Source organism: Leiobunum rupestre, chromosome 6 (assembly GCF_980474605.1).
Source record: "Leiobunum rupestre chromosome 6, qqLeiRupe1.1.hap1, whole genome shotgun sequence".
NCBI classification, from domain to species: Eukaryota; Metazoa; Arthropoda; class Arachnida; order Opiliones; family Sclerosomatidae; genus Leiobunum; species Leiobunum rupestre.
In genome coordinates this window covers 37,439,077-37,461,330 of record NC_143389.1, presented here as the reverse complement: position 1 = coordinate 37,461,330, position 22,254 = coordinate 37,439,077, and the positions used below count along the sequence as shown (strand labels likewise).

General features: G+C 36.5%; 1 protein-coding gene across 2 annotated transcripts in view; it reads right to left on the bottom strand.

Moving 5' to 3' along the window:
- Positions 1-7,570: 7,570 nt before the first annotated feature.
- Positions 7,571-22,254, bottom strand: part of LOC149940807 (uncharacterized) — a 102,081-nt gene continuing 87,397 nt past the window's right edge. The window contains exons 2-6 of one of the 2 annotated variants that reach the window (XM_090178175.1): positions 13,325-13,381; positions 10,905-11,049; positions 10,666-10,790; positions 10,329-10,581; positions 7,571-10,266 (exon numbers count right to left, since the gene is read on the bottom strand). In XM_090178175.1, the coding sequence (XP_090034301.1) occupies positions 10,097-10,266; positions 10,329-10,581; positions 10,666-10,790; positions 10,905-11,049; positions 13,325-13,381 (750 nt within the window). In that variant the 3' untranslated portion in view covers positions 7,571-10,096. The remainder of the gene's footprint in view (positions 10,267-10,328; positions 10,582-10,665; positions 10,791-10,904; positions 11,050-13,324; positions 13,382-22,254) is intronic. The other variant, XM_090178176.1, reaches the window with a different exon arrangement.

Here is a 22,254-nt window from a genome sequence, read left to right as displayed (position 1 = left end):
ACATAATGATTTTATAAAAATTTGGTTACAGAAAAACCAAATAAGCGAAGCTTTTGGAGTCTAGGCAGCTGGATGTACTATTACTTCTTGGCGTAAATGAAATCATTGAACGAGCTTTATAATACGAACTTCGTATTTCGATGATAGATATACTAATGTCCATGATGATACAAACGTCTATTTGAAATTGGCAATATTAACAAATTGATTTTTTGTTTAACAATGAACACATGAAGAAAGAAAAAATAGTTATATTATACAGATTATACACTCTTTTTTTGGGAATTTTGCTGGGCGCGTTCATGTGGGGTTTACCCCCCTTAACCCCCATTCTCCACATACTTTAGGGCTAAGAGTCAGTAAACTATCTGATGACCGTGATATTACGCTTAGCTGAGTTAATTTTGAATTACCGAAATGGTTTTACGTGGAAGGACAGAAAAACTGATTCACAATAATATCCCAACTTTGAAAATGCTTCAAGCATTTTCACCGTTGGAAATTTCAACTTTCCAACATTGGCAACTCTGCTTTGCAACGGTTTCTCAGGACGGTGTTGGCGTGGCGCCTATTTTGGTCAATTTCGTGCCACGATTCGGTTTTCTATTCAAATTAAATAAGTAGACTAGTGCAAAAGATATTAAATGGGTTTACTGTGTTTACCATTTTTCAGTTATAGAAATCTGGAAACCATTAATGTAAGTTGTTCTTTATTAATTTAGCGCCTTTGGTGTTTAATAACCTACATCGTTTAAATACTATTATGTTGCTCATAAAAGTGATTAAAAACAAGTTGGCAAGCCAAAATATACCTCTCCTCGGAAGAATTGTCCCTAGTGGTATTAATTTCTCGAGATAACCCTTGAAGATATATCTCCGCAATTTAGAGTTATTTGTTAAAAATATTAACCCATTTCTATCCCGCCCGGTATAAATTTTTAATTATAATTAAAATAATTGAGACGAAACGACCAATTTTAATTTATTCAGAATATCATAAGTTAAGTAGTTACAACAGTAAGTTAGACGTACTATAACAATGCACAATTGAATTAAACCCTTTTACAGAACAAGTTTATCAGTTAAATATAATACGAAGCCAATTTTAATGAAAGAAATATCTACAGAGGGTATTTGTATTTTTGTCGCTTACGAAATACTTGCCGCATAGTTAACGCTCATTTTATTTCAACTATCGCCCGATCAAGATACCGTAGATATCTGGTAGTGGACGACTCGTTCACTTCCTGTTGACGTTGTGACGCATACCACATGAAAAAGACCAATGCCGTCCAATTTCCAATATCATATAATGACTCGCACACCCAAGAAATCATTGACTGCGTTAGAAATCGTAGATATCCAAATATCCACACCAAATGTATTTACAAGAAGCAAAAACCTTACCATCAACAAAGCACAGAGAGCCACTTGACTAACCGCCAGCTTTTAAAGCAATTAACGTTAAATTATCTCCTTTGAATTAACACAACTATATATAGGTCGTTAAGAAAGTGGACCACCCACAGGGTCTACCCTTTAACCCTCTAATCTCGGCTGACTGCGCTAAAACAAGATTTAACCTTTAAAAAATACCAGATTAGGCCTTCATAAATTCATCAATAAAAAAAGACTTTATTACCTATTATGCTTACGATGCCTGTCTTAATTTCAGTGAATCTAAGCAGCTATCGGTGGTTCTGTGGTAGAGCGCTCGACTGCCAAGCCGAATGGTCTGGGTTCGAAACCTGGGTGGCGCATTTGTTTTTAATCAATAGAGAAACGCTAAATTAGAATTTCTTCGATGCAATAATTTCAATTTCAATTCTATTTCAATTAAACCAAAATTTCGTACTCTATTAAATACGCTTCCGATAAAGCTGAAGGTCTAATTTTCAATAAGGCGTAACAAGTGTCGGTGGTTCTGTGGTAGAACATCCGCCTGTCAATCAGGAGGTCTCGGGTTCAAATCCCGCCCGATGCGATCGCAAATTGATACTAAGACGAATACCGTGTACAACTGGTGGAAACCCTGCCATTGGACGTTGAGAGGTAGCATTACACTCAGCACTCGGTCCGTCCCAAAGTCATTAAGAAGAAGTTGGAGAGAAAACGCCCATATAACACAACAGACTCAACATGCACATCCATCAGAACACAAACACAACAAATTCAACACTCACAACCTACGCACAAACATTACAAAAACGTAATACACCAAACCGTCACGACGGTGAGCGAAAAAACACCATCCAAACCAAACCGCAAATGCATCCGTTAACGCTCACCGTCACACGGTGGTTTTGCCAACCCTTTGAGAAACTGCGTACGCAGTGATTACACTTTGCACCGAAAATGCGAACGCGTTCGCAGTCCTGACAGACAGACACACCCACAGACCCACCCACAGACCCACCCACAGACAGACACGGTCGTTGTATAACCCCTCCTAGGGGACTTTGTCCCCTCGGAGAGGTAACAAGTTGGCAAGCCAAAATATACCTCTCCTCGGAAGAATTGTCCCTAGCGGTATTAATTTTTCGAGATGACTCTTAAAGATATATCTCCGCAATTCCGAGTTATTTACTAAAAACGTAATCCCGGTTCAATCCCGCCCGGTATAAAATTTTATTTATAATTAAAATAATTGAGACGAAACAACCGAGTATAATTTATTCATAATATTATAAATTAAGTAGTTACAACAGCGAGTTAGACGTACTAAAACAATGCACAATTGAATTTAACCCTATTTACGGTACAAGTTTATCAGTTAAATATAATACGAAGCCAATTTTAATGAAAGAAATATCTATTTTTCTCGCTTACGAAATACTTGCCGCATCTTTAACGCTCATTTTATTTCAAATTAAACATCTTAATCAGTCGAGAAAACGTTTAAAATAAATTACGAAGTAATGACGACCCAGTTAAAAACCAGACCAACATAAGTGTAAGCGCACGATGTATACAACTCGATAAAAATAAACGACTGAAAAAACGAAATAAAATACAAATAAAACGAAAGATATTTAAAATTAAAAAAACTGATCCTAATAAAACGTGAAAATACCCTCCAGGTCACGCACATTCGAAATATGCAGAAGTAACGTTATACTATATCCAGTTTAAAATATTAGAGTATCAAAAAATAAAAATAACGAATAGAAATATACACAATAACAACCCAAACAATCAGACTTCAGAAACAAAACTCATAGAAAAATATTATAACGCAGTCAAGCAATCAGACTTCAGAATCAAAATAATTCATAGAAAAATATTATAACGCAGTCAAGCAATAAATTAGTTCAAATACTTATAAATCAAGCAATAGAAAATATAATATCAAGAAGCGCAACACCTTACCATTCACAAATACGATTTTTAACGTTATTATAATGAAACCGGATAAGCTTTTGGGGATGACTTACGCTCTTAAAGGTTCCTCTAAGACAGGACGATTTTGCGGGAAAAAGGAAATAAACTTAAAAAATAGTAGATACAAATATAAGACAGAAACAAGTTGGCAAGCCAAAATATACCTCTCCTCGGAAGAATGGTCCCTAGTGGTATTAATTTCTCGACACGACCCCCAAAAGATATCTCCGCAATTCAGAGTTATTTACGAAAAACGTATTCTCGGTTCAAACCCTGCCCGGTATAAAATTTTAATTTTAATTTAAATAATTTGGGACGAAACAATCGAGTTTAATTTATTCAGAATATTATAAATTAAGTAGTTACAACAGCGAGTTAGACTTACTAAAACAATGCACAATTGAATTTAACCCTTTTTACAGTACATGTTTATCAGTTGAATATAATACTAAGCAAAGTTTAATGAAAGAAATATCTACAGATGGTAATTGTATTTTTCTCGCTTACGAAATACTTGCCGCATCTTTAACGCTCATTTTATTTCAACACTCGTAGACTTCCAGTTGACGTTGTGACACATACCGCATGAAAAAGACCAATGCCGTCCAATTTCCAATATCAAATAATGACTCGCACACCCAGGAAATCATTGACTGCGTTAGAAATCGTAGATATCCAAATATCCACACCAAATATATTTACAAGAAGCAAAAACCTTACCATCAACAAAGCACAGAGAGCCACTTGACTAACCGCCAGCTCTTAAAGCAATAAACGTTAAATTATCGTCTTTTAATTAACACAACTATATATAGGTCGTTAATAATACCCGTAAATAAATAACAAAAAACTAACAAAGTGGACCACCCACAGGGTCTACCCTTTAACCCTCTTATCTCGGCTGACTGCGCTAAAACAAGATTTAACCTTTAAAATTTCATTCGTAAAAAAACCAGATTAGGCCTTCATAAATTCATTAATAAAAAAGACTTTATTACCTATTATGCTTACGATGCGTGTCTTAATTTCAGTGAAACTAAGCAGTTATCGGTGGTTCTGTGGTAGAGCGCTCGACTGCCAAGCCGAATGGTCTGGGTTCGAAACCTGGATGGCGCATTTGTTTTTAATCAATAGAGAAACGCTAAATTAGAATTTCTTCGATGCAATAATTTTAATTTCAATTCTATTTCAATTAAACCAAAATTTCGTACTCTATTAAATACGCTTCCGATAAAGCTGAAGGTCTAATTTTCAATAAGGCGTAACAAGTGTCGGTGGTTCTGTGGTAGAACGTCCGCCTGTCAAGCAGGAGGTCTCGGGTTCAAATCCCGCCCGATGCGATCGCAAATTGATACTAAGACGAATACCGTGTTCAACTGGTGGAAACCCTGCTATTGGACCTTGAGAGGTAGCATTACACTCAGCACTCGGTCCGTCCCAAAGTCATTAAGAAAAAGTTGGAGAGAAAACGCCCATATAAACACAACATGCACAACCATCAGAACACAAACACGACAAATTCAACACTCACAACCTACGCATAAACATTACAAAAACGTAATACACCAAACCGTCAAGACGGTGAGCGAAAAAACACCATCCAAATCAAACCGCAAATGAATCCGTTAACGCTCACCGTCACACAGTGGTTTTGCCAACCCTTCGAGAAACTGCGTACGCAGTGATTACACTTTGCACCGAAAATGCGAACGCGTTCGCAGGCCTGACAGACAGACCCACAGACCCACAGACAGACACGGTGGTTGTATAACCCCTCCTAGGGGACTTTGTCCCCTCGGAGAGGTAAAAACCAACAATACCAAAGATTAGACAAAAAAGAACGTAATCTGGATCAGTTAAAAAACACAACAAAAAAGCGTATCCGAAAAAATAAACCTACTGACAATTAAAGAGTTTAACAACGTCATTGAATAATATATTACAGATTTATAACACAACGTAAAAGGAAACAATAACACAGCGGCAACGAATCAATTTCATTAATATTTAATAAAATATAAGATTAATATAATTTATAAATATTTAATAAAATATAAGATTAATATAATTTATAAATATTTAATAAAATATAAGATTAATATAATTTATAAATATTTAATAAAATATAAGATTAATATAATTTATAAATATTTAATAAAATATAAGATTAATATAATTTATAAATATTTAATAAAATATAAGATTAATATAATTTATAAATATTTAATAAAATATAAGATTAATATAATTTATAAATATTTAATAAAATATAAGATTAATATAATTTATTAATATTTAATTAAATATAAGATTAATATAATTTATTAATATTTAATTAAATATAAGATTAATATAATTTATTAATATTTAATTAAATATAAGATTAATATAATTTATTAATATTTAATTAAATATAAGATTAATTTAATTTATAAATATTTAAAATGATGTAGAATAAATTATAGTACCTAACGTTATGACTTTGTAAATGACATTCGCCAAAGCTGTTTTTTAGAAAAACACCGTAACTCAACAAGTGTTGGTGGCTGAGTGGTTAGAGTAAATCTCTTGCACGAGGCAGACCCGGGTTCGGTTCCCGGCCGGCGCCAATAAATCGCAAATCGTGAACAATTGGTGGAAACCATGCGATTGGATGTTGAGAGGTTGCATAACACTAAGCATTCGGTCCGTCGAAAAGTCATTAAGTAGAAGTTGGAGAGAAAACGCCCGTACAAACACCACAAACTCAACACCCACAACCATCAAAACACAATCACAACAAACTCAACACTCACAACCGTCATAACACGAACTCAACATACACAACCTACGCATAAACATTACAAAAACGAAATACACAATCAAACTGAGTTAAAACCGTCGGTGAGCGGTAACGAAAAAACACCATCGAAACCAAACCGCAAATGAATCCGTCACACGGTGGTTTTGCCAACCCTTCGAGAAACTGCGAACGCAGAGACTTCGAGAAACTGCGTACGCAATGATTAACCTTTGCACGGAAAATGCGAACGTGTTCGCAGGACCGACAGACCCACAGACAGACACGGTGATTGTATTACCCCTCCAGGGTACAAAGTACCCTCGGAGAGGTAATTATCTGACACTAGCGGAATTTTCACTCAAATTTGCTTAAAGGTTAACCTTTGTAACAAGTTAACTTAATACATTCTTTTGAAACTTCGGCGCAATCGGTATTCGAATTTTGTATAAATGAGGCATATTTTTTAAAGCAGGGCATAAGACGAAATTCACGAAGATATGTTTAAACTAGATTCCAAGCAGTAGTAATAATCGTTATTGACAGTACAGTAAAACTACCAATAGAGACTTGGCACTCCGTAGCTTTGGCCATGGCGGCCATAGTGGTCAATTTTTTTCCCCACTATAAAAACTATAGAAAAACAAGTTGGCAAGCTTGCAAAATTATACCTCTCCTCGGAAGAGTTTTTAATTTTCAGTGAAGCGTAACTGTATCCGTGGTTCTGCGGTAGAACGCTCACCTGTCGTTCAAGAGGGCTCGGGTTCGAATCCCGGCCGATTTAAAAATTATACTACACCCAATGACAAAAAGAGGGCGCTTTTGGAAAAACCTTTTCCCTGATTCTAAGAAACTGGGTACGCAGGCCTGACAGAGAGACATGGTGGTTGTATAGCCCCTCCTAGGGTACAAAGTCCCCTCGGAGAGGTAAAAACTGACATAGCACTGCCAAGTCCCAATTAATATATTTCGTAAAATGAAAGGTGTTTACAGCTAGGAGCAACAAACACAAGGAGAACGCAGCTAGCCTTTAAACACACTAACGAAGGTTGTGTACGAATTTCATTGGACGAGCGTCAGGAGCCTTTACGCTGAACGTTTTACGGGCGGGGGGGAAGACAATTTCTGAATTTTCCCCTTCCGTCGGCGGCAGGCGCTAAAGCGTCTAGCCAATGAAAAACGTACACAAGAAAATCCACGACTTTTGACGGGTTGCGTTTTCCTCTTTTTTTGGGTTTTGTGTTTGTTGCTCCTAGTTTACAGTTAGAAATGTTTGAAGTTACCTCTACTAAACTCTGATTTAAAATATAAGCTTAAGTAAAACAGAATCTTAATCTAGGCCCCAACTAGCAAAATCACGAAAATACTACTGTTTGATACATATATGCGTTTATATTTTAAAGAAAAATCTACTGATCGAAAGTTTTATTTTATTTTTGACAAATCTGAGAAACTATTTACAATCATTACAAACCCCTTTTTTGTGACCAGGAGAGGCTTAACAGCTGATATTTTTAAGAGAAATAAATCTGGCTCCAGAATAATTTTTCTAATTTTAGCCACAACATAAATTAATTTAACTATTATTTTTTTAAATAGTAATAAAAGAAACCAATTAGATACTCGAAAATTTAAAAGAAAAACTATTTAGTCGAACTGGTAAACTTTACAGCACAATGGCACAATGAAATTTACTAAATTTTAGTATTGATACAAAGTATTTTGCTAGATAATCAGGTGTGTTCCACGTTATTATTTGATTTGTTTATATATTAAAAACCATTATTATCAGGCATATGCAGCACAGCAGTTTTTCTTAAAACCAATTCTTTTTAAACTAAATGAACTAGCAATTTCATTGCGTGAACTGTACATTTAGATTACATTTATAGTAAAAAAAGTATTTTCAAAAGTGATGGTTTCATTTAACGGATTAATTTTTAATGTTAAAAAATAACAGCATTTAAATTCTGACTTAAAATTAGGTTTTAATTACTTTGACCGTAGTTCAAACTTTGGTTTTTTAAGCCATACTTCACGCTGTCAGAGATATACCATTCAAAAACTCTCAATAGTAGGCTAACTTCGATAATCTTTACACATTGAAGTTAATGGAACTAAGTTTTCATATAATTAAAAATTTTGAAGCAGCATTTTCTCTAAACTGGAGGGTCCAGTTTGTGCTTCCTACACTCCTGCTCTGGTTTTTACTCTTGAGCTTCTCTGCAACTGAAATTTGAGAGAGAAGCTTGCGGATGTCAATCATCTCTTTTAAGTGGTGAGTAGAGAGCAATTTTTCAGTAGGGTGTTTAAAGAAAATGCCACTTATATTAAAGCTATTGATTACTACACTTCATTATTTTTCGGTGCTACAGTGAATAGTTATTAATCTATTTCTGCTTAAATAATTGAACACAAATTGGGCGGATAACAAATAAACCATTCCTTTTTTTATACATAGGTGACACATACTTGACGGTATTTTTTAAGAATACCAGCTTCTTTATAATAGTATCAATACCAAAATGTAAATTTAAATAATTTGTCACTACCTTTAAAAAAAAAAATTGACAGCCAGCCCATGGACAGGTAATAAATGCGTTATAAAAGTTATATCAGAAAAACAAAATTTAATGATTTAAAAGCATTTCTCGGCTGGTGTTCTGGTTCAAGTAGTGAGGTTTTAAGTATAAAAACAAAATACCGAATTGGCACTACAAAGATGCGCTATTCCATTTCTCACATTTTAATCATTTGGATATTAATTAGTCTAATTTCGTGGATTTCTTATTTAGTATTTTCATTCAAGAAAACATTGATACACTTATTTTTGATACAAAAATGACATACATACTTTTTTCTTCGATTTTGACTTATACAAAAGCGATAAACATTACTTATAGTACATCAATGTATCTTTAATAATTGTTCATGTCTTGGGGGGAGGGAAATGGGGTATTATTTTCTTATAGTCAGTTTTTAATTTTTTTTTCTGTAACACTAATTTTCAGAGACTAAGCACTAAATAAGCCTGTTAAAGTTAACAGTAATATACTGGAATGTGAGCTTCGCTATTTCGTAAATTTTGTAGATATAAAAAACAAAAAAGGGGGTAGGAAATATATATATATAAGGTTCATTAGCAGGCTTATTTTTAAAATCTGTAAAAGTGGCAATTAAAAGGAATTCTTTTTGGCATATATTTCGAAAATAACCTTACCTAATTGTTTAAACTCGCTATTATACAAATTATAATATTTTTATTGTTCTTCAAGATATGCAGTTAATTTACTTTCTGGAAGATATTCTTTACTTTGAGAGAAGAAACTTCTTCAAAAACAATGTGATTTCAAAAGTAACTTTGATTCTTGATAAATGAGCTTTTGTAAAATGATGATGAGAAAATTTTGGGGATAGGGAAATAATATGAAATTCTAAATAGACAAGCTCAAAATTAGTTTTACAGTTTTTCTTTTGTGTATAGTTATTCTGAAATTGGATGACTACATGCAATTTTTAAAGTATAATAACACCACTATTAGGAAAAAATGGTATTGGTCGGTTACGCATTTCTTTTTTCTCTTTTTCATATATATATATAAGTTCACTACATCACACTCTTTCATGTCACTGCGTCTTCACCCTACATTCCCTTTAAAAATCGGTATTAAAAATGTATCGAATTTTATCGCGACAGTCCCTCTTTTAACATCACGATGACCAGTTATTAATTTGTATTATTATTATCATATAAGGATGCGTTTTGAAGGCATACCATGTCCGAAAAGGTGGATGGTTCGGACTCGTTTTTTGTTGTTGCGGAAGGTATATAGATATTTGTTAATTGTCCGAGGCCATCGTTTGTTTTGTAGACGACACGGAAGATTTATTTCCGAAGCAATTTAGTTGTAAGACTGATGAGAGTGGGGGGTAACGTTAGGCGTAAAACTCTTTGTTGCTGCTTCGTGTGTAAGAGTTCACCGTTGGTGAGCGTTTAGGTTCATCTAGGGCATAGCTGCCCTCGTCTTTTTTCCTCATGCGGTACACGATGAACATGACCAGCAATATGGCACAGAGAAGACCAACTACGGCGCCACCAACCACCGCTATAAAAAGAGCAATGTTTAAATATCTGGAAACAAACTATATTAAAGCTTTATTTCCTTACCCGCAAGAATGCCTGGTCGTGAAAAGAAAGAATATCTTTCGGCAGATTTCTGTTGCATGACACTAACTTGGTTGCCCTCGTTATTGTTGCTTTGGTGTTTCGTATCTTTGTCATCACCCGTCCCGGTTGCTCCACCAGGAGCACTAGCGTCTGTTGGTAGCACTTTACCAGATTCTGGTACCTTTTTGGTTGATGTTTCGTGATTTAAATCGATTTCCGGGATTTGGTTTTCGTGTTCTGACGGACTCTTGTGCTAAAATAAAAAAAAAATCGTATCTTCATTTTGGCTGTTACCTTTTAAATATAATAGGGTTTTGTTAAAAAAAAAACACACTACCTTTGGTACTATTTTTCCTTCCTCGACAGCGGGCTTCTTCGATGTCTCTGGGGTGACCATGGACGTCGTTGTACTTGTCGCACCCGTCGGCGGTGGTCCACCTTCTGAGTGAAGTATATGTGGCACTAATACCATATAGAAACAAATTATGTCAACATTAGGTTAAGAAATCCACGTTTTGGGTATGGTAATTCCAAAAGGATGGCTTCCGAACATATTTTCAAGGGTTGATAATATACCTCCTCCGGATCCGTTGTCGTCAACGTCGTCCGTTTGCCCATTTCCGGACCCATCTGGCGCGTCTTCGTCATCGACACCTTTGCCCGAAGAATGTTCTAGGTCGCCAAATTCTTCGTCCACCGCACTGCCCTCGATCGAGTCACCCTGAAAGAAGATGGAGAACGACATAACGTCATTATCTTTTCTCAAATCGCACGCAAAATTATCAACGAAAAATACTAAACATAACTAGAAGAATATAACATATCTTCCCAAGTTCAAGGCAGTTTTAAATGGGAGCGATTTTTCAGCCGAACCTCCGAAGAATATTTCGCACCACGGTTCAAAATGTACGTATCACTTAGCCTAACAATGTAAAATATGAAAATTAAACTGAATAGGGATGTTAAATGATGTAAATACTATTTTTCTCTATGTAATAGTTTAAGAAAGTCACTATATGATGTATCAACAGGAGCCCGCGATTCCGCGAAGGTCCAAGTTTCAAGCAAATAACATTAGCAATGCATATAAAGATAAATACTTCTGACAGATAAATAATACGCTTCCGTAAAAATCTCCTGCTTGGGAGACCAAAGTAAATACAGAATGTGTGTGAAAATGATAAAACAACTGCCAACAGTGAAACTTTAGCAAGCGTAACAGGAACAGAAGTTGCGAACTACCAATTTTCTTCCCTTTAGATTTTGATCGCAACCTTAGACTAGAGACAAGCCAATTCTCTTCCTTTCGCATCTTTAACGAAGCCTTAGGACGCCAGAAAGAATCAACGGCAATGGAATTTCATTCTCCAGGAAGGCAAACGCGCGTCAACAACTTGGCAGTGCAGCTCTAAACTACGATAGATAACGGCCACCTGAATATTGATCCTATTTGCTCACGTAAATCAGCAACGTAGAACTCATTAAGGCAACTGCCAGTTTATCGTTACTGATCTTACGCTCGGTATTAAAGCGTAACAAAGATACCACTTTAACTCAAATGGTAAGAATCAAACAAAGAAGTGGACGTCGAAGAGAGCGCATTGTCGCGCGGATGAAAATGTCGCCAATAAAGGAGAACAGTTTGGTCCGGGAGATTAGATCTCTTTCGTCGAGCCAGATCTTTTCTCCTTTTTATAGCGAGGCGCGGAAGAAGAAGAAGCCGAAATTGCGTTTTCTCCGAGAAGAAGAAAGCGAACAGCTTTACACAAATGAGTCCGCGCGGATAAGAATGAGACGAGTCGCTTGACATCCATCGAAGTTAGCGGCCGAGCGTCAAAAAGTATCAGCGGGCGGCTTAAGGATGTAAAGAGATCGAGGACAACCTCAACTACTTACCATTGTTTGTTAGCGAAGAACGAGAACTAAAGACTAAAAGAAAATGGTCGAAACTTTTCGGAGAAGTCTTACCATCCGACGTAAATTCTTTTAGCGCGTTCATTTAAGGGGGCCGTTTCGACGAAATCGAAAAGACAAAAGAGTTAAAGCTAGTTTTTGGAAACTTTTAGAATAAAATCTCGTGTTCCTCTTTTCTCTTTATCCCGGAGAAAGGGGTTTTTCTTCGGGAATTTTGTACTTACAAGCGGCTAAAGTTCCGAATTCGGTGTTATCCCCCGCCGGTGAATTTGAAAAGGGGAGATATCGACCACGCCGCTGGAAGGAGAAGAATGGATAGAAGCCTTTTGCGCGGCCAGACTCGAAGGAATGAGAGAAAGAGGCTCATCCGCTTTTATACGGAACATTTCTTTGCATTTTAATCTTGTTCCGAAAAAGGATTGAGCGCGCGACTAAATTTATATATTTCTAAAACGCTTTTGTCTGAAAGAACTAAAAAGTACACTCGATAAAAGTCCACCGACGCCAGACGAAATGTATTTATACCCGACGAGCGTTTAGAATTCCCTTTTTCAGACATCGATTAGAAATATTTTGTTATGGAGATCAATTATTTAAAGTGGGTATTAGCCTAGCTGATTAGTATTATTATTATTTTGTATTAAGGCCTACCAAAGATTGCCTTTTAAGTTTTAAAAATACCACAAGTCTATAATTTAGGTCCATAAGTGTGTCACTTGATCGAAATAATTACCGATAGCTATGTGACGTAGAATTGACGTCTGTGATGCCTAAAAATACCAGCGCCTCTAGCGACAAAAATAGGCAAGATATCGGGCGCCGGTCCTTCGCGTGGCTCTTTGCACGCCCTCGATACGATTACTAGACAAAGAACACGTGTAATTTCTAATGACTTAAGTCTGCAGTCCACCAAAAATGCGCTGATAGGGACCTGACACACTTATGTTAAAATTATTATAAACTTATGAAAACACTTAAGAAGTTACCAAAACGAAAACCTTATTTGGTAAATTCTAAGCATTGTATTGCGTGACAAATATAAAAGGGCGATTTGGGTAATAAAAATAAAGCAGATGAATTACTTGAGGGTCATCAATGAAGAACATTCCGCTGTCGCCATGCTTATCACTTGCCCCACTCTGAAAAACAAATGCCAAAAATTAACAAAAATGCAGCCAAAATCATAAAACGCATTACGCAAATTAAAGAAACAACCAATAACGAACGACAAGACAATTAGTAACGTCTCCATTAAATCAGCTTTCACTATAATTAATTATAAATATAAAACTACAGGTCATGCCAGCCTACAATATAAATTAATTACAAAGCATTTTTCTATCGCCATAAATACTGCATTGCAATATTTCCAAAAATATTGAATATACCTTACTATATGGTCTAGTGTAGTTTGAAAATTAAACCATTTGAAGGAACTACGTATTTCATCTATATAATATGGCGCATGCATTCGTTATAAATATTACAATGACCACACAAGACAGGTTTAGCTTTTGAGAAAGCATCCTAATATTTATTTACGCCTAGTAATACGAATTTGCATAAGATGTAATAAATAAATAAATAAATTCCCACAAGTCTTTGTTCTTTGAAAACTTTCGCGAATACATTATACATTCAAATAATAAACAATATATCACGGACATTTAAATACACACAGTCCCCCCGATGTATTAAATATATTTTAAATATTAAATTTAAATTTGAACCAATTTTCAATCATCTTGAACTTATTAAACCCAAGAGGAATTTTATCGAAATTGAATTTTTTGAGTTACCGGGTTTTGGAAATAAGGTAGAGAAACGCGAACGCGTTAATTTAAATTAATTTTTAGACAAACCAAATTTTTGAGTTACCTGTTTTTGGAAATAATAATAAGGTAGCGAAACGCGAACGGTTTTCGAAGTTAGATGGCGCCTGTATCAATTGTTACGAAATTAAAATATCACCATAGTGCGTAAAATTAAAATTTCTTAATGCAACCGAATAAGTAGTTAAGAAACAAGTCTGTCTTAATTAAAAAGTTATGTAAATTTTAAGTCGAAAATTTACAAAAATTATTAAAGGGGCAAATTACCAACTTATACATTCAAATAAGTATTAAATTTAAATTTGAACCAATTGTTACGAAATTAAAATATCACCATAGTGCGTAAAATTAAAATTTCTTAATGCAACCGAATAAGTAGTTAAGAAACAAGTCTGTCTTAATTAAAAGAGTTATGTAAATTTTAAGTCGAAAATTTACAAAAAATGTTAAATGGGCAAATTACCAACTTGTGGGCCCCCTAGTAGCAAAATGAATATTGGGCTATTGAGGATCTGATTTTATGTTATGTCAGATTCGGTGGCGGCGGACAACACGGAACGTGATCTTACAATTGTTAGTACACACAAATCCCTTAGGATTGTGTGTAAAAACCGAGAAAACCGTGGCTACACCACAAAGAAAGGTACTACAGAAATTATCCTGTTAACCAGAAATGTAAAAAAGGAAGCTTTAGATATTTTACTATACTGTTGTTTTATTTGTTTTACGTCAACAACGGAAAATAAATTTGTAAACCAAAGGTTCAGTAGCACCACCAAACGGAATCTATGAACTAACGACGTAATTTTGAGGGGAACACCCAGGTTCACACTTACCCCTAAATCGCTTTGTTTTAGATAACTAGTTTTCGAAACCAGCGTGAGAAATCGCTTCGTGTTGGTTCGGGAAGCAACTCGTCCAAGTCGGTTCGCTTAGAATCTCTTTCAAAACGACCAGGTGGGGAAGTAAAATTGCTCGAATTTTCCAAAATAATGGGAATAAAATTCTAAATAATGTCAAATAAAATTCTAAATAATGTCAAATAAAATTACTGTACGTATAGTAAACATGATTAACTAATTGTTTTGGGATACATTATAGTATTTTCAAAATTATGGTCATAATTTGAAATGGTCTTGGGCCTTGGCTATAAGCGAACCGGGGTGAAGCGATTTCGCACGTGTGAACCAAGAATTATCGCCGGCGGTCAAAACTGGCATTCAAACCGACCTAAATTCGGTTTTAAGCTCTAGACTCTAGTGTGACCATAGAGTGTGACCGTGGCTTTAACCACGGCCAACTTTGATCACGCGCTGTTCGCGCTACTACGGCCAACACATTCGTCGAAATTCCGCGAGCAAGGATTTTCCCCCTATAAACTGTACTATAATGTGTAGGAGTTCAGAGCCACGCTCGGTGGTTATATTGTCCCCAATGTAAAAACTATACTAAAAATAATAATCCGCTAGGGGCGCTGACGTCATACACATCTTTTGCTCATAGGTTAACACAGAAACGTCAACGAATGAGATGGCCGCTGTAGCGCGAGAGATGCGCGAGAAATCAAAGTTGGCCGTGCTTTAACAGAAGCCAGCCTAGCCAGGTAGCCAAAGCGGTTATCAGCTGATTTTCTGAAGCCGGTTTTCGCGTCTTAAAAGAAAAATGTCAAAGGCTTAACAATTTCCGAACTTATTTCGTTACTCTTTTATAGTTTTTTAGAGTTTGCAAGTGTTGAGATTACGTTATTAACAAATGGACGTTTAAATGAAGAAAATCAATAGGTGTGTCAAGCTTTTAAATAATGTGGTAAAAAAGTAACTTACAAGTGTAACTTTGGCCTAGCGGAGGATAATTGACACTCCCTTTAATTGATTATTATATAATAAATGGCAAAATTTAGAAGAATATAAATATCTGTATTTTAGTAGAAATGAGACGAATACACAACCGATTTTTTAATTTTATTGCCCAGGCCTTTTGCGGTTGTAGGAAAAAGTGGTAACCGAACAGAATTTAACCCTATTGCTTAAAAAAATAAACTTACAGCTTTAAAAAAAATGTCCATGAACGACTTTTTTCATCTTATAATTTAACGCGTCTTCGAATGGAGCCGCCATTTCGTTTCACCCACATTAACTATTTTTGACGCACCGATGGCGCCACCTATCGAAACTTTTGGTGGCGAACTTCCGAATATTCCAGGAAACGTACTTCGTAGAAAGTGGAGCGCTAACGGTTTCTACGAGCAACGGCAGTGATGGCATGAAAATCCAATTTACTCTAAGAAGATTCGGAAGAAAGCCTGATATAGGGAAGACCAAGAGCAACTACGAAACAACTCCGCGCGTTGCAGAGTGGACTTCCGGATAATCAAATGAGGAAATGGATGTTTCGCCAATGTATAGCGCCATTTTTCGCAGTTACGCGCCGTACAGGTGTCTATTCCATCCCGGAGAATAGTCCAAGAAGCTTAATAATACTAATGATATGTTTACCAAATAGCAAAACTGGGAAACACATTTCCATAAACAAAATCATACGAAGCTAGTCAACACAAATTAAGATTCCCAAAATTAAATACTTTAAATGGGTTTATATGAAGTTGTAGATTTCAAACAACGTCGAATAGGTAAAATGTTATCTTTAGACCAACGGTGGTTCTTATTTTATTGTAGATTTTAAAAGTTATCTGAAAGATAATTTTACAGAGAGAAGAGAAGAATTAAAGCAAAATGGGTCGTAAGAAATTTCCAGTTACGACTGCCGCCCAAGAGCCAAGGCTGGCAATTACGTTATCGAGTTAAAGATCCGTACTTTTAATAAAAGCGGACGTTTCACTTGTTGCTCGGTCACCCCCGAAGGATACGACGATGGGCTCAGACCTGGATATATCGAGGAATCTGGTGTCATTAGGCTACTTGTTTTAGTCGGAGGAGGGCAACGACGGATATCGAACGATGGGCTCTCGCTCGTTCGCTGATCTGGGCAGAAAATGAAACCGTTCCATCCGCGACGCAACGACAGACAGACGGCTGAGAGAGAGACGATGTTTGGTGGGAAACGCCTCGAATATCTTCATCCGGCGGAAGCGGACTTTTCATTTTCCGCCAGAGTGACACGAGGACCAATTTCCGCACCAGCTAGCCAAATAACTCCCTCATCTGCCGCGGCTATTTTGGTCGCGTCTCGCGCCTAAAAAACATATCACGATCTTTTTCTGGTTGCTTGGCCCGATAAAATGGGAATAATAGGGACATGAGCCCGTCGAGAAAGTGATATCGCCAAACCGATCATCGGAATAATGGACGAAGTATACCTTCGATCTATAGAAATGATGTTGCTTCGATTTCTCTATTCATTTCTCTCCAACTTTCTCGATTCGCTAGCTAGTATATAGCTCTACTATTTTCCTCAATTTGATCGAAGGAATGAAGATATATTTTCAATCACGCGGGAATACACTACTTCATCGTGGGTTATCTTTTATATTAATCCAAATAACGCGAATAAGAAAGATCTCTTCCAAGTATCTCAAAACTCGTGACAACCTCAACAACTACTACAGGGTTGCTACAAAATTTTCAGATTCAAATTCGCTGACTATTCCCTGACCATTTTAACTTATTAAGTCCAAAATTTTTCTTTTATATTTTAATTTTATCAGAAGTTAATAAATTTAGATGAACTTATATTTCAGTAAGACGGTTATTGCAATGTTGAAAAAATTAACCAAACATTCAAGGAAATAAATGATAATAGTGGAATTTGTCTTAGATCTAGAGTTAAATTACCTTAAAAAAATGCCAAGATAAAATTGAATTCCCTGACTTTTCCCTGAATTTTTACCAATTCTTAAAATTCAATGAAATTTCCCTGACTTTTTAGGCCCATTTTTAAATTCCCTGATTTCCCTGACGTGTGGCAACCTTGTACTATCAATTTTGTTCCAACTATACCTCCTGGATTTAAGTTTTCTCCAATCTTAGCCGCGTTCTAAGACATCCCAAAAACAACCAGGTTAAAAAAAAAGAAATCCGGTACATCGTATAAAAACAACGTTAAAAAACCCTGATGGAAATTTCCCGCTTATGGCCATTCCAATTTCATTTATAACAATTTCCAGACATTTTCCCAAACTTAGCGCGAACCCCGAGACGAGGGCAAAATGGCTCTTCTTCGCTAGACGGGGAAATTTAACGAGCGGCCAGGGCAGACCCTCCGAAACTACACACTAAAGCCTAGTTCCCACTTAGCGAAAAAAAAACAATTTTCGCGCTGAAAATTGACACTCGCGAATAAAATTTGCGTTTTTTTTTTAAATTCGCCGCTAAAGTCGCGTCTCCGCGGTATCTAGCGAATGTTCTATTTTTTGACGTCCACACCTTGGCGATAAAAAGCTTCAGCCAATCAGAAAACGCGTTCCCTCGATATCTTCCGCTCCCGTCCGTCACTTATTAAGCCTAGGTCTTTAGAAAAGCGGCTCAGCCAACTTGACCAAGATACTGAAGTAAAGGTAATTATCTCACGAATAGAATCGTTTATTTATTGAAATTATCAACAGGAACATCCATTTGGTTCATTTTGAACTGATGTTTTATGTTAGGCCTAAAACATTACTAAAAACCCGAGTTGTTTTCAGCGTTTTTAAATTTTCGCGCTAAAGTGAGAACCGCTTCCCCAGCGACCGCAAAAAAGCGTCTTTTTTCGTTGCGCGAAAATTTTATTCGTCTCGAAAATTCGCCAAGTGGGAACTACACACTAATCGAGGGCATTTAAAGCGGCGACTAAACACGTTCTTCGAGACGCGTCATCAGCAGCTGGGGGCCTCAGTTTCTCTCTTCTCCGGCCCCCGTCCTCTCCTTTTAAACATTAGCGCCACTAATATGATCGTAGTATACAGCGGATCCGGCGGATCGATTTTTGCCGCGAGGGCCCCTGAGGCGGCGACGAGAACCGCGAGCAAGCATTCCGGAATGCCGAACGTACTTTAGTACATTGCTATCATCCCATGCAAGATACGATAACCGTATCTTCTAATATATTCCGAAATGCTAAGCGGGTATAAATGCCCCTGTGCGAGGTTGAGAGACTAAATGCGCTCGGCTGATACGATTGAAAATACCCTACCGTAAGTTTTTTTCACTTACGAAAATGACGAGGGGTAAGACAGTCTAAGATAATCTGTACACCGAGTTCGTGCATTTAGCACTGTTAAAGGTACATATTTTCAAGAGTTCGCGAGTTCCATTTAGCACTGTCAAAGGTACGGTAGTATACACCGTGTTCGCAGAGTGTCTTACCCCTCGGAAAATGACTCGATACGATGTAGATATTGAGATTCAACTGGACTCGAGACAAAGCAGTTTGAATGATCAAAGGATTTTTTCCAAATCGGAATAAAGTTCCCATTTTGGATTGTAACTTTAGGCCAAAGCCGAATTAGGATCTGTAAAATTTTGGAAACAATTGCACTCTTATTTGATCCACCACTTTTCATTGTTCGTGTATTTTAACGTTCCTTCCAAAACGTAAAGGGTCGCGGAATCCCTAAAAATTTAGGCTTTTCTATCACGTAACTAAGATATAACTTATTATTTCCCAAAACTCGCGATTCTGTAGCCCCATCCCCAGACGGGCAATCAGAGCAAAGAGCAAACGCAAAAAAAACACCCAAGAGCAAGTTTCAAACCTATGTACAGAAGCAAAAAATGAAGTCCCGCAAAACCCCTAAATGGGCTCCTTCCTATCATGTATGTTCGTAAAAGTAATAAAAAGAAGTTGAATTAATTGAATAAATTAGACGTAGTTTCGAAAGAAAATGGAAAGGTAGTTTCGAGTTTCGGTAAAGGATGAGGATGAAAGCGGAGGGTTTCAAAGAGATCGAATGAATTTTTAACAAAGCGCGTTTGTACCGTTGAAAGGAATAGGCCTAATACGCGGATGGGGGAGAAAAGTAGCTTTATCGGGCGACTAGGGCTGGCTAGATTCGCTCGGAAATAATATCGATCCATCAAGGTACGTTGAACGCGCGCCGCTATGGTATAACGGGAATCGACCGGAAAAATTACCAGAATCCGAGAAACGAAGACAGATTTTTGGAAAAGGATGGAATTGCGGGTATCCATCCGAGTGTACCGGAATAGACGACGTCTTTCTGTCGCGCTGAGAGATCGTTCCAATTAGAATTGACAAAAGTCACGCTTCCGTTGGCGCTGAGCAAACTAGAAAATCAAACCGCTACCGCCGCTTCGATTCTCCCGCCTCATTTGAATAGCAAACAAACTCATTGTATACCGCGGTACCATTCCTCGTTACATTGGACAATACTAGGAAAAGATCTCCCCCCCCCCCCCCAAAACATAGCGAGTTTGCTTTGGGAAAGTTGTACCTCAATTTAAATTAGTTTCTTAAAGAGATATTATATACGTCAATACTTTGTACCACATATAGCAGCTTTTACAGAGCTCGTACGAAATTTCGTATTTTAAATCCCTGATTTATCCAGGTTATCCCTGACCGTTTTTAAGCAATATCCCTGACCTTCATGGTAATATTTCTGGTAATTTTCATGATTTCATAGGTAAAAAGTACAAAGTTAAAGTATTTTTTTTTTAAATATCACAAACGTAATTATATTTTATAACAACATACTGAGAGCGCATTTCTCTCGGGAAAAGGTGCCATAAATTTGCGCCCAAGAGAAGATACCTAATTTTTCTCTGCGATGCAGAGTTGGTTCTCTAATAAAATCTCTTCGTTTATCCATAATTTGTAAATCCCTGACTTATCCAGGTTCCGTACGAACCCTTACCCCTAATGAAAAATCTTTTAGCCACTGCTGTCGTCTGTACCTTTATCGTGAAACGAAGATCAAATATCTTCAAATTATCAAGTCATCATTTTGCAATAATAATGCAATTTCTAAGAGAAAATAAGATTGTTGATTCATCCAATATGAAAATTAAATTTTTGCGGTTATTTTCCAAAATTAAATACGAATAAATTGATAATAACTGTGGCTGAGTATTAAACTATGAACTACGATCAATATTCATCGCGATTCTTGGAAATAATCAGACGAGAGAATGAAATTGCGGTTTTTTCCCCAAATTAGATTTATTTTATTAAAAATGATGGATAAGTATCATTTACGATCAACGTACACGTGAATTTCAAATACCAAAGAACCCGGTTACTTCGAGGAAACTCAATTGGAAATTCCAGGAACCGTGGCATCACTTTCCGCTTTAGTCTCTAGATTCCATTTTGATCGATTCCTCCGCTTTCGAGGGAACTTCAACGTCATCTAGTAGCTCAACGAGGGGCGTCTCGCCACGTTTTACGAAATCTCGTTGCAGGTTCTTTAATAATGTAATTACACTTTTGACTGCAACGCAACGAAAGAGCGGGTTCAAATTCTGTTTACCGATAAATCAAACGTGACTTAAATTCGCGAACAAAGTAGCCATTAATTAAATTTAAGCGAAACGAAACTATGATGACGTCATAGCAACGTCATCGAGGACCGTGAATGCTTAAGTGAAAAGTAAAATCACGGGCCGAGTAGTTAAGGACACTCAGGGTGACCACATAATATTTTTAATTCCTTTAAAGGAATTATAGGAAAATATATAGGAAGAAAATTGGGGGAAAAGAGAAAACGGTTGTCAAAATTATTTAAAGGGGGAATAACATTCAAAATAAAGTTGATAACCAATAGAAATAGTCGAAAACTATCGGCGAACAGTGTTGGAAATAAGCATCTTAAAAACTAGGACAATATGAAGACTTCGAAGGGTAAAATATCAACTATTTTAATTTCTTCAGACGTTTGAGTCAAAATATAGGGTATTATAGGAAATTTAATGCAATTATAGGAGAAAAAAAGGAAAGACTTAAATTATAGGAAATATAGGAACTGTGGTCACCCTGGAAACTGTAAATTTTAGTTTGTCTGTTTGTGAACGGAATAGGAAGTATTTTCGTAACGTCACCATCGTTGTAGTGGAAAGCTAGTGTCTTCCCCCTTAATGTCCTGCCTTCGAGCCAGGCTGACATCTTGTCTAAATTTCTCGTGAATACCACCTATTCTTATAGCGTTTCTGACAGTGTTCCGAAGTGGTAAATGTCAGGGGTCAAATAATGTGGCAAAAAGTGGTAAATACCGACATGGCGAATAA